At 43.0% G+C, this 12,959-nt stretch overlaps 1 protein-coding gene across 1 annotated transcript; it reads right to left on the minus strand.

Annotated features, from left to right (window-relative positions):
- Window positions 1-3,835: 3,835 nt before the first annotated feature.
- LOC139390799 (transmembrane protein 33-like) lies at window positions 3,836-10,932 on the minus strand. Its single transcript, XM_071138194.1, has 8 exons — window positions 10,819-10,932; window positions 10,035-10,106; window positions 6,813-6,907; window positions 6,194-6,381; window positions 5,755-5,822; window positions 5,387-5,520; window positions 5,128-5,211; window positions 3,836-5,002 (listed from the first exon to the last, which is right to left on the minus strand). The coding sequence occupies exons 2-8, from the start codon at window positions 10,083-10,085 to the stop codon at window positions 4,873-4,875; spliced, it is 750 nt and encodes a 249-aa protein (XP_070994295.1). The 5' UTR covers window positions 10,086-10,106; window positions 10,819-10,932; the 3' UTR covers window positions 3,836-4,872.
- Window positions 10,933-12,959: the final 2,027 nt, after the last annotated feature.

Here is a 12,959-nt window from a genome sequence, read left to right on the forward strand (position 1 = left end):
AACATTAGTGACGTGTTCAGGGCCTGGGATCAAAATGTTGGAAAAAAAGCTATCCAGCCAAATGATCTAACGTTAGATGGTGTGATAACTTTGGGATCCCGAGTGGCGCAGCGGTCTAAGGCACTGCATTTCAGCGCAAGAGGCATCCAGGTTGTATCACATCTGGCCGTGAATGGGTGTACCATAAAGTGGCGCACAATTGGCCCAGCGTCGACCAAGTTTGGCCGTCATTGTAAATAAGAATGTGTTTTTAACTGACTTGCCTGGTTAAATGAAAAACGTAAAAATACTGTAGGCAACTGCAGATAATCAACTCGATTGAGGCTGATCTCCATGATGTTCTCTTGGCTTGGTGTGAAATTTAATTGATTAGCTACTGTAACTAGCTCAATTATCCAAAGAAGCTGGGTTTCTGTCCAGAAACGTTAAGAAGCTATTTCCAACCGGGTTACATGCATCTAAATCAACGTTAGCTGGCTAGCTAACATCCGAAATTAGCAACAAATATTTTGTCAGAATGGGATTATCAAAAACAGTACAGCTCCGTGGGATTATTCTGTAGTAGGGATTTGCTGGCCTATGGTGCGTTCGTAAATTCACTCTGGTTATCTACTCCGATTTCAGAGCACTCATTATAGTGTGCCAAAAGCGCAGAATCTACGAACGCTCAACACCCGAATGTGGCGGGTGTCAGTAAACGTTGGCAAAAAAACGTTATGAAATTGTTGCCAGCAACAGTTAGTGAGGTGTTCTGTGTGACATGAAGTAGCTAGCCAACGTTAGCCAGTTAGCTTGGGTGCCGTTGTGAGGTCAGTATGCCCCATAGTCAGAACGCTCGGATCAACCCTACTTCTCAGCCAGAACGTCCAGTTTACGAACGGACAATCTGACAACGCTCTAAATTTACGAACACACCCCTAGTTGGCTAAATTAGCTCCTTTGCGTTTCTCGAAATCCACGTGACACACACGGACTAGTATCATTAATATATTCCATAGAGTAACAAATTCACGTTGTCGAGCTAGCATCTGATTGAGCACACTGGACCCGTTACCATGGACAACGATGTCATTTGAAGAAGCTTCAAGATCATTTTTATTTTATTTTATTTTTTTTAATTTTATTTCACCTTTATTTAACCAGGTAGGCTAGTTGAGAACAAGTTCTCATTTGCAACTGCGACCTGGCCAAGATAAAGCATAGCAGTGTGAACAGACAACACAGAGTTACACATGGAGTAAACAATTAACAAGTCAATAACACAGTAGAAAAAAGGGGAGTCTATATATACATTGTGTGCAAAAGGCATGAGAAGGTAGGCAAATAATTACAATTATGCAGATTAACACTGGAGTGATAAATGATCAGATGGTTATGTAAAGGTAGAGATATTGGTGTGCAAAAGAGCAGAAAAATAAATAAATAAAAACAGTATGGGGATGAGGTAGGTGAAAATGGGTGGGCTATTTACCAATAGACTATGTACAGCTGCAGCGATCGGTTAGCTGCTCAGATAGCAGATGTTTGAAGTTGGTGAGGGAGATAAAAGTCTCCAACTTCAGTGATTTTTGCAATTCGTTCCAATCACAGGCAGCAGAGAACTGGAACGAAAGGCGGCCAAATGAGGTGTTGGCTTTAGGGATGATCAGTGAGATACACCTGCTGGAGCGCGTGCTACGGATGGGTGTTGCCATCGTAACCAGTGAACTGAGATAAGGCGGAGCTTTACCTAGCATGGACTTGTAGATGAGCTGGAGCCAGTGGGTCTGGCGACGAATATGTAGCGAGGGCCAGCCGATTAGAGCATACAAGTCGCAGTGGTGGGTGGTATAAGGTGCTTTAGTGACAAAACGGATGGCACTGTGATAAACTGCATCCAGTTTGCTGAGTAGAGTGTTGGAAGCAATTTTGTAGATGACATCGCCGAAGTCGAGGATCGGTAGGATAGTCAGTTTTACTAGGGTAAGTTTGGCGGCGTGAGTGAAGGAGGCTTTGTTGCGGAATAGAAAGCCGACTCTTGATTTGATTTTCGATTGGAGATGTTTGATATGGGTCTGGAAGGAGAGTTTAGAGTCTAGCCAGACACCTAGGTACTTATAGATGTCCACATATTCAAGGTCGGAACCATCCAGGGTGGTGATGCTGGTCAGGCGTGCGGGTGCAGGCAGCGAACGGTTGAAAAGCATGCATTTGGTTTTACTAGCGTTTAAGAGCAGTTGGAGGCCACGGAAGGAGTGCTGTATGGCATTGAAGCTCGTTTGGAGGTTAGATAGCACAGTGTCCAAGGACGGGCCGGAAGTATATAGAATGGTGTCGTCTGCGTAGAGGTGGATCAGGGAATCGCCCGCAGCATGAGAAACATCATTGATATATACAGAGAAAAGAGTCGGCCCGAGAATTGAACCCTGTGGCACCCCCATAGAGACTGCCAGAGGACCGGACAGCATGCCCTCCGATTTGACACACTGAACTCTGTCTGCAAAGTAATTGGTGAACCAGGCAAGGCAGTCATCCGAAAAACCGAGGCTACTGAGTCTGCCAATAAGAATACGGTGATTGACAGAGTCGAAAGCCTTGGCAAGGTCTATGAAGACGGCTGCACAGTACTGTCTTTTATCGATGGCGGTTATGATATCGTTTAGCACCTTGAGCGTGGCTGAGGTACACCCGTGACCAGCTCGGAAACCAGATTGCACAGCGGAGAAGGTACGGTGGGATTCAAGATGGTCAGTGATCTGTTTGTTGACTTGGCTTTCGAAGACCTTAGATAGGCAGGGCAGGATGGATATTGGTCTGTAACAGTTTGGGTCCAGGGTGTCGCCCCCTTTGAAGAGGGGGATGACTGCGGCAGCTTTCCAATCCTTGGGGATCTCAGACGATATGAAAGAGAGGTTGAACAGGCTGGTAATAGGGGTTGCGACAATGGCGGCGGATAGTTTCAGGAATAGAGGGTCCAGATTGTCAAGCCCAGCTGATTTGTACGGGTCCAGGTTTTGCAGCTCTTTCAGAACATCTGCTATCTGGATTTGGGTAAAGGAGAACCTGGAGAGGCTTGGGCGAGTAGCTGCGGGGGGGGGGGAGCTGTTGGACGAGGTTGGAGTAGCCAGGCGGAAGGCATGGCCAGCCGTTGAGAAATGCTTGTTGAAGTTTTCGATAATCATGGATTTATCGGTGGTGACCGTGTTACCTAGCCTCAGTGCAGTGGGCAGCTGGGAGGAGGTGCTCTTGTTCTCCATGGACTTCAGTGTCCCAGAACTTTTTGGAGTTGGAGCTACAGGATGCAAACTTCTGCCTGAAGAAGTTGGCTTTAGCTTTCCTGACTGACTGTGTGTATTGGTTCCTGACTTCCCTGAACAGTTGCATATCGCGGGGACTGTTCGATGTTAGTGCAGTCCGCCACAGGATGTTTTTGTGCTGGTCGAGGGCAGTCAGGTCTGGAGTGAACCAGGGGCTATATCTGTTCTTAGTTCTGCATTTTTTGAACGGAGCATGCTTATCTAAAATGGTGAGGAAGTTACTTTTAAAGAAAGACCAGGCATCCTCAACTGACGGGATGAGGGTGATGGTGTCTGAGATTAAACCTAGATTCTGATTGGTTTAGCGTGGTCCACAGTGTCTTCCTCGATAGTAGCTACGTTAAAAAACGTCGTAATAATTCCATGCGGAAGCGTTCTAAAATAAACATTCATGGGACCAACGCCGTTGGCTCCCGGATAGCGCTGATCAAACACTGACAAAAACCAAGCAGACCTTAAAATCCCCGACGCTCCAAAAAGGAGTAAAAAATACGAATTGATACAAATCATGTTTATATTAGTCAATATTACAAATGTCATTCAACAAGGTAATTTCTTTAATATTTTATTGATTTAAAATGGATGAATTTATTCCAGATCTACACAAACGGTTTCTCTACAAGTAAATAATAAATACATTTAACATGGCAATGTGGGCATGCAGTGAACTGTAAAACTAGGGGTATTAGCCACGAATCAGTTGAATTGAAGACATTTTTAAATTAGAAAACCTATTCAAAATGCAACTATACACTTGCATTTGAAGCCTAGTCCTTCCCATTTACTGCATACCATGTGCAGACTGAGGAACTGCTGGTATAGTGAAACTGTTTAATTTTTTAGCATAAATCCTTTGACTGCATGTCCTTGTACCATTCAAGTCTTCAGAAGTACAGCAGGTATTCCCCTTTTTCTTTTTTCCAAGTAGTGAGTTACATGGCATAGATCACATTTGAATTTCAAAGAGAAAAATTTATGTTAAGACAATCATAACAACCGATGCTTTCCACGTAAGAAAAAAAATGTATAAAATGGAATTGGTGGATGTAGAAGTCGCAGAGCAACTGACATCTCATTGCCTTTGAAAAACAATATGATTAATAAAAAAAGAATTACAACTATGAATATTAGTACAATTTAAATTAAATATCTAATCTCAGAAGTTAATATTTTTTTGCAAGAGAAGAACAAGTATTTTCCATAAATAAATAAATCATACAGGACAGACCAACGACAATTACCATCATAAGGTCAATCCTTAGAAGAAGTAGAACACATCAGATAGTCAGCTGGTGTTCTTCCCAAAGAGAGAGAAAGGGGGGTGGAGGAGGGTGAGTGAGTGTCCAGCTACTCCATAAAGCCATTTAAAAAACAAATATCGGGGGATTTTCAGTGCATCCCAGGCTGAGCCTAAGCCTCCGCTGTAGCAAATGAACAGAGCAGCAGGAACACAGACCTGACATGTAACATTCAAATGTATTTTACTCTGTTGTTGCTCGTCGGTCCCTTTCGAGTTGACATGTCGCCACACCCCTTACAGTACAAACTGTGGTTGTGGGGGGGACAGGAAGTGAGGTCACACTCCGGTGGGGGCCAGGCGACTCATAAAGGCGATACTGTTGAGGCACATCTTTCTGAAGAAGGCTGGGCAGGCGGGCTTCATGATGAAATGCTCCAGCAGAATCCGCAGCTCTGAGAATAGGGTGCTGGGAAGGGTGGACAGGGAGATGAAGGGAAATTATGGTTTGAGAAATGCAATTTGCCATATTTACTTATTGTACAATTATCCAACATATTGCTACACCTACAGAAGTCAATTGAGGCTACTTACCGGCAATATGGGTTTCTCCTTGAGGTGTAGCGGAGCGTTAGAAACCTGTAGTAAATGAAAGGCTGCAGCAAGCTTCCCTGGCCACTGTTAACACAACAAAAACCACGAGTCAATCAAGTGACTGGGTGGGGGCAGATGGACGGACAATCAATGAATTCTTATCTCAGTGCATACTGGTATTGCAAGACAGACAAAAAGGGAAAAAAGCTCTAAGGTACCATTAAAATGTGCAGAGAAATGTACCAAGAAATAGACATACCTGAATAGCATGAATACGGTGGCTGGCATGAGGAAGATCTCGTTGCAGGCGATGAACTTCAGGATGTTCTGCTGGTTGGCTGTGAGCTTGTTGAGGAAGTTCCTCACAAAGGGCAGGCTATTGGGGCCCATTGCCTACAAGGGGAATAATATACATCAGGATGACCAAATAATGATTAAACTAGCACTTAAAGAGCACCTTACACACTACATTTTCCATGAATTTCCTAAATGAGAAATGCCTAATGAGCATAAAGGTCATTGTCACCATCCAAATCACAAAATACCCTTTTTCAAGTGGTGGCTATGCTTTACCCAACTGGCTTTACTAACATTTAAAATGTTTTGCAATCAAGAGAGGATACTTACATCAAGAACCTTCTTTGTGTAGGCAGTTGCATGAAGCAACGAGAAGAGGAAGACTGGGAATATGCTCACTGTAGACAGTGGTTAAAGGGCAAACAGCAGTTAAGATGAACAACGCAAAACAGACATTAAAGGGCAGCTTAAGTGTTTTCAAGCAACGCCTTCTTGTTAATAGGAAAATAGGTTTAGTAGATTTGCATAACTGAAACAATGACCCCAAGCATTACAAAAACCTTCCTGCATTACCAATCAGCATTCTCCCCAAACCAGTTTGTGGTGATATACCAAGCTCTAGCTTTATCTGAGACCCTTATGACAGAACCACCAAGGCATGGTTACATTAGCCTGACATGACAATGACCATGGGATTCAGCTATGCAACACAAACGGGTCTGGGACCAGGCTATTGTCATAAAGCCTTTACGTATGGTTGAGAGGATACTTGTGATGGGGTTAGAGTTGACCAGGATGAGGGAGTACAGCAGGTAGTGACAACTGTCCTCTTGGAGTGCCTGGGCTAGAAAGGCCCTGCTGAGCTGGAAGTGGGGGAGCCTCTGGTGTAGTCGCAGAGCACTGGTGAGGGCGTTGGCCAGCAGCGCACGCTGGTAGAAATTGGCAGCCGCCTGGGGTCTGGAAAAAGTTTTTAAAAGTTTAAAACAAACAAATGCATTACTTTGAGGGAACTTAGACTAGTTAACTACATTTCAGTGTATCGAAAAGGTGAAACAATTTGGACGACAATATGCTACAAAATTGAATATGTGGTGGCATCACGTGACCAGTCAAGACATTCATTTGATAATGACATCAGCAGAACATTGTTAATTTTGCAGTTCTGCATTGGTGTTCTGTGTCAGCTATTGTTGCTAACATCCCAGGTGTTAACATTAACAATAACGCAAAACCCAAACTGCACACTACAATAGCTGGTTGATAAATTGAGTCAGGTTAGTTACAACTGGGGTTGGACTGAAAACCTCCTGCAGGATGGTAACGCTCCAGGAAAAGGGTTGGAGAGCCCTGATCTAGACAAAGTAAAACATCTGAGCATTGACCCTTACCCTAAGAGTGGTAGAATGAACATTACTGAGCAATAGATGGTGAAGAGCCGTGAGAGCCACATTGCCGTCTCTAGTTTGTTAGCCATCATGAATTGCTGTGAAAAAAAAAATAGAGGACATTCAAGTTCATGAGGTTAGAAAAACTTTAAATATATTTTAAAATCACCATCCAAGCCTATCATTGAGCACTATCCAAATGATCTGCAATACACCAAAATGTGAGACCCCAAAAAATATTTAAAAAATAATGTCTACAAGGACGCAATTACCTTCACAATTGCATTGCACTACAAATTTGGGTCTGCACACTTCAGCATGTTTTTGTAATACAACTGCACAGGACAGCCAATTAGTAGGGATGCATGATATATCGGTGAACATATCGGAATCGACCGATATTAGCTAAAAACGCCATCATCGGTATCGGCCCGATGTCTAGTTTAACGCTAACGTGCATACCTATATGCACGTCACGTAAAATGTTGCGCTACACGTGCAACACAGCATTCCTAACCTGGCCCACAATGTCTGCTGTGTGGATCGAGCAGTCAAGTCAAGTCGAGCAGTCATTTGAAAAAGTAAGAACAACATTTCAGCAAGACTACTCAAAGGCGAAATTAATTAACGCCAAGATTGCCCTTGACAATCAACCGTTCTCTGTCGTGAGTGATGTTGGCTTTCGCGACTGGTCGAGCACCGGTACACACTACCAAGTGCGTTTTTCAGATGTTACCCTACCGGAGTTGCACAGTAATAGCGGCAATGCTATTAGCTTCCCGACACCATTTGGGTCTTTGCGTGTCAAAAAAGATACATGTCCAATAACACCATTTGACGCGTTAAATAAGCTTTTAATTTGAAATGTCAAATAACACCGTTCTATTATAGAATGTTGTTTGTTCTGAATTTGCACGTGCAAGCCAAGCGCCACCACTACTATGAGTAGCACAGTCAAAGCTGTAAAAGAAAGTCTACAAACAAGCAAACACCGGCCACAATCTATGCGTTTATAATACCACGTTGGTAATAAAGCATTATTTGTTCAACCGCAACTTCTGGGGTACCTAGCTAGCACCAATACAACCAGCCTGAAAACAATGACCAGTAGAAACTGCAGTCATTTTCATTATTCTTAGCAATGATTTAGGAATCCTTGTGAGTAAGTATTAGCTAGGTAGCCACTTGTTGTTCGCCTATTGAAATTGAATTTCAGTTCATGAAAAGAAATAGCTAGCCAGCTACTTAACCCCGTTTCCCAAAGCTAACATTATAAGCATCCAGCTAACTTCTGGCTAGGGAGGCTCGACCGGACCGGGTTATGTGTTGTGAAGCTAGCTACAATAAGGATTTGGCACAAAAGTTTAATTTGCGGTTGGCCTTCAAAATAAAAGTACCTATTTGAAAGTGATGCAGCAGGTCACAATTGGTGGAATCATGCCATATTTAACCTATATAATGTCAAACAAGGTTGGAATGTGAAGCAATGTAATGGGGTGTCAGTCTACTCTGTGACACCCACAGAACACAACTGAAGAGTTTACGCAAAGATTCGTGTTTTAGCTCTTACCGCGGGACTGGGACTGCGTGAAATCCCCTCCCCAGTAAGCCTAGTGTGTGTATTGACATTCATATTGCACTGTACAGCTTTACCTAAGGATAGGGGATCAATGAAATGGGCTATCAGTCTACTCAATACCCAATATATTTTTTCCCCCCCAACATCCTACTCAGAGTTCAGACTCCAAAACATCTACGCAGTATTTTTTTTCCCTCAGCAACAGTGTTCAATAGACATAGGTTGTCAATAAATGTGGTTCAATTCACAGTTGTTTCAGACTCCCACAATAAGAGCTACGGTGCTAATGTTCTCTGGGTGTCACGGAGTAGACTGATACCCCATGTCATTGATCCACAGGTACAGTGAACTAAGTATGCCCCCAATGCAATTCTTATGTATAATACATCCAGTGTGATTTCAACAGACTGGTCAAATTGACAAATTATTGTATTTTGCTGATTTTATATAACATTCCAACCTCGTTTAGCATGATCTGTTCAATTATGGCATAATTCTACTATTTGTATTAATTTGCATCATTGTCAATTACATACTTTTGTTTTGAAGGCTAACAGCAAGGTCCACTATTGTGGCTAATCCTTATTGTGGCTAGCTTCACATATGGGTCCGACAACCATTAAATCATATAAAAACTGTCTTATAAATTAGGGTTATTTTAGATAATGACACCAAGCTATATAGTTAGCTAGCTAACTATATAGCTACTAAAACAGATGTCATTTTGCTATGTTTTTGGGGAAGAACATCATTTGCATCCATGAGCTAGCTTGATTGTTTTTTATTAATGACCAGCACTGTAGGTGCGCGAGACAACTTTACCAGCATTATAGCATACGTATCAATGAATCATGGTGACATATGAAATACAAGTGACAGTTTAATAAATGTGTAATAACTATGTTAAAAAAATCATGAATGCGTTAAATTATTACGTGACATGTAGTCATATTCAGGTCCTGATTAGTCAACAAGCTTATTTGTCAAGTGGTGTTATTTGACATATCTTTTTTGACACGCAAAGACCCAACCGGCATTCCATAGAAATTCTGGTTAAGAATGAAACAAACAAATAAACAACGAAACAGCACGGCAAGTTTTTTTTAAATTATGTTTTACTGGTAATGGGGACATGTGTAAATGCCAAAAAAGAAAAAACGTTTTGGTCAGTGTGGTGTGTGTAACCTTCATCTAACTAGGCAAGTCAGTTAAGAACAAATTCTTATTTACAATGACGGCCTACCCCGACCAAACTGACGACACTGGGCCAATTGTGTACCGCCCTATGGGACTCCCAATCACGGCCGGATGTGATACAGGCTGCAATTAAAAAAAAAATATTGGTATCGTTTTCTTTGGCAAGGAAAATATCAGATATCGGCCAAAAATGTAATATCGGTGCATCACTAACAATTAGTGTATATAAGTGTCCTTGCATTGAGTACTTGCACAATGTATAAAATAGGCTTTAAGCTGGGTTTATACTCAACCAAACGTCCGTAACAAAACATCACTGGAGAGTGCGTAAAATTACAACATGCAGCCAAATGTGTGGTGAAGTCACAGTGCTCCTACACTAGAGTGTACTTCTTAGGCAGGATGTATAATCTATGATCTCGATGAAGTAGAAGTGCATGATTACTCACCACTGGCCCTAATTGAGGGGGAGGGGCACTTGTTTGCTCTGTGTCAGCCATCTTTTTGACTCTCGTTTACCCCTGAAGAGAGAAGGAAACAAAGACGCCGTTTAATGAATAACTTCCAGCACCCTGACATAGAAAGCCCACTTGACTCTGAAGAAATGTCAAGAATGAAAACGCTGATCAGTTTAAACACACGTCCATGAGTTGCTTTTGCATATGCCGAGTGCGGACGTTAACATTTTTGCTGGTTGCTTTTGACGTTAACCGATTCAAGCTAACGTTACCCAACATACTCATCCAGCCAACGTTAGATGAATGTCAGTTCGGGCATCAATATCTTTGGTTTAGCTGGAGCAATGTCAGAACATAGCAAAAGTCGCTGTTCAACTAGCTTAGCTAGCTAACTTAGACAGCAATTATTAGCCACACCAACGTGGGACAGATCAGGAAGTGATAACTAGCCAACTATAGTACTTAACAAGCAAATGTGTTGGCTTTAATAGAATGAGTTAATTGAGAGAACGTTATCAAACTGGCTAATCCCGGTAAATAAGTGAGCTAGCCTAATGTAAGCTAGCTAACGCATGACCGCCTTCACACTCTAGAATGTTCGGACGCTTGTTAGCTAGTGCTAGTATCGTTAGCTAGCTCAATTCTGGCTAGACTAGCTGCCAAGCATGTAATGTACCGTAAACTATCTTAAATATTCTCTGCGTGGACCGTCTGGCTTCCATGTGGCTAACACGAACAATTCGGGTTAGGCTATATTTTCTTTTCTGAAAATTACCTGAGATTTCGAGATCAACGTCAGATGTGCCGTTTCATCAATGACTCTGTTATTTTGTTGGCTAATTTTGCTAAATACTCAGCGATATTCTTATTCGGTGGGGTTTTTGTCGGCGGTTGGCAGCCAACGTTATGGTGCATTACCACCACCTACTGTACTGGAGTATGGACCAGAGACGGGGAAAAACTAAATCCCACCTGCCAGCCCCGTTTCCTTTAAAAAAGGTATCAAAATATTTGAGAATATTGTATCTAATGACGTTCTACTCAGTGTACTCTTTAAACTCATTTCCTGTATCCACTTCTCCCTCATACTGGATCTCAGCCTTTCTATTTCCCTCTCATACTGCCCACACAGTATCATTACATGCCCTATTGTTTATATTTCCTGTAAATAGTCACACATTCCAATTGGATGCTTTCCTATCACATTTAGTCTTATTCAACCTGGCTGTGTCCTACCCGTAATCTTAGCCTCCTCTCTTCCGTCCTCCCCGACTTTTGTCTGTACTTGGAATAGATGCCTGCCCTTAGTGTCTCTATTCCACTACTCATGCCATCTCTGCACCACCAAATCAAAGTTTATTTGTCATGTGTGCCGAATACAACAGGTAGACCTTACAGTGAAATGCTTACTTACAGGCTCTAACCAACTGTGCAAAAAAGGTATTAGGTGAACAATAGGTAGGTAAAGAAATGAAACAACAGTAAAAAGAAAGGCTAAATACAGTAGCGAGGCTTTAAAAGTAGCGAGGCTACATACAGACACCGGTTAGTCAGGCTGATTGAGGTAGTATGTACATGTAGATATGGTTAAAGTGACTATACAGTAGCGTAAAAGAGGGGGTTGGCGGGTGGGGGGTGGGACACAATGCAGATAGCCCGGTTAGCCAATGTGCGGGAGCACTGGTTGGTCGGACCCATTGAGGTAGTATGTACATGATTGTGTAGTTAAAGTGACTATGTATATATGAGAAACAGAGAGTAGCAACAGCGTAAAAAGAGGGGTTGGGGGGCACACAATGCAAATAGTCTGGGTAGCCATTTGATTGCCTGTTCAGGAGGCTTATGGCTTGGGGGTAAAACTGTTGAGAATACTTTTTGTCCTAGACTTGGCACTCCGGTACCGCTTGCCATGCGGTAGTAGAGACAACAGTCTATGACTGGCGTGGCTGGGGTCTTTGACCATTTTTAGGGCCTTCCTCTGACACCGCCTGGTGTAGAGGTCCTGGATGGCAGGCCGCTTAGCCTCAGTGATGTACTGGGCCGTGCGCACTACCCTCTGTAGTGCCTTGCGGTCAAATGCAGAGGAATTGCCGTACCAGGCAGTGATGCAACCAGTCGGGATGCTCTCGATGTTGCAGCTGTAGAACCTTTTGAGGATCTCAGGACCCATGCCAAATCTTTTTAGATTCCTGAGGGGGAATAGGCTTTGTCGTGCCCTCTTCACAACTGTCTTGGTGTGTTTGGACCATGATAGTTTGTTGTTGATGTGGACACCAAGGAACTTGAAGCTCTCAACCTGCTCCACTGCAGCCCCGTCGATGAGAATGGGGGCATGCTCGGTCCTCCTTTTCCTGAAGTCCACAATCATCTCTTTAGTCTTGGTCACGGTCCATATCAGGATGTTTTCCTCTGCCTTGCTCATTGAAACTACAACATCAATATCTCCACTACTGAATGCTTGTTTAGCCAGTACATCGGCTGCCTCGTTCCCCTCCATCCCCACATGGGCTGGGAACCAAGTAAATCTGGTCTGTGTTCCCATCTGTCTAACCCTGCCATGGGTTTGTAGTATGTCATAAAGCAGGTCTTGTCTGCTACGTGAGCTAAAGGACTGGAGACTTATCAACACTGCACGTGAATCAGAGCAAATAACTACTCTGTCTGACTTGACTTCCTCTACCCATTGCAAAGCCAACAGTACAGCCATCAGTTCCACCACATATACAGCCAGGTGATCTGTAATACGTTTCCTGACTGACACCCCACATTCCTGCAGTACAAATGCTGACCCAGTACGCCCTGTCCTTGATCTTTTGAACCATCTGTGTAAATGGCCACAAAATGTCTCTCCAACACTTCTAGATCACCTACTGGAGGCGGGAGTAGCCATGATGGGTTCACAGGAATAGCTACCAT

This window comes from Oncorhynchus clarkii, chromosome 31 (assembly GCF_045791955.1).
Source record: "Oncorhynchus clarkii lewisi isolate Uvic-CL-2024 chromosome 31, UVic_Ocla_1.0, whole genome shotgun sequence".
Taxonomy (NCBI): Eukaryota; Metazoa; Chordata; class Actinopteri; order Salmoniformes; family Salmonidae; genus Oncorhynchus; species Oncorhynchus clarkii.

What these genes read in the sequence shown, in the direction of transcription:
- LOC139390799 (XM_071138194.1), bottom strand. Translation starts at nt 10,085, where the DNA reads ATGGCTGACACAGAGCAAACAAGTGCCCCTCCCCCTCAATTAGGGCCA. An exon ending in ACACAAAGAAGGTTCTTGAT is followed by an intron (nt 5,521 to 5,754) that starts GTAAGTATCCTC and finishes TTCCCCTTGTAG; the next exon opens with GCAATGGGCCCCAATAGCCT. An exon ending in AGGAGAAACCCATATTGCCG is followed by an intron (nt 5,003 to 5,127) that starts GTAAGTAGCCTC and finishes CACCCTTCCCAG; the next exon opens with CACCCTATTCTCAGAGCTGC.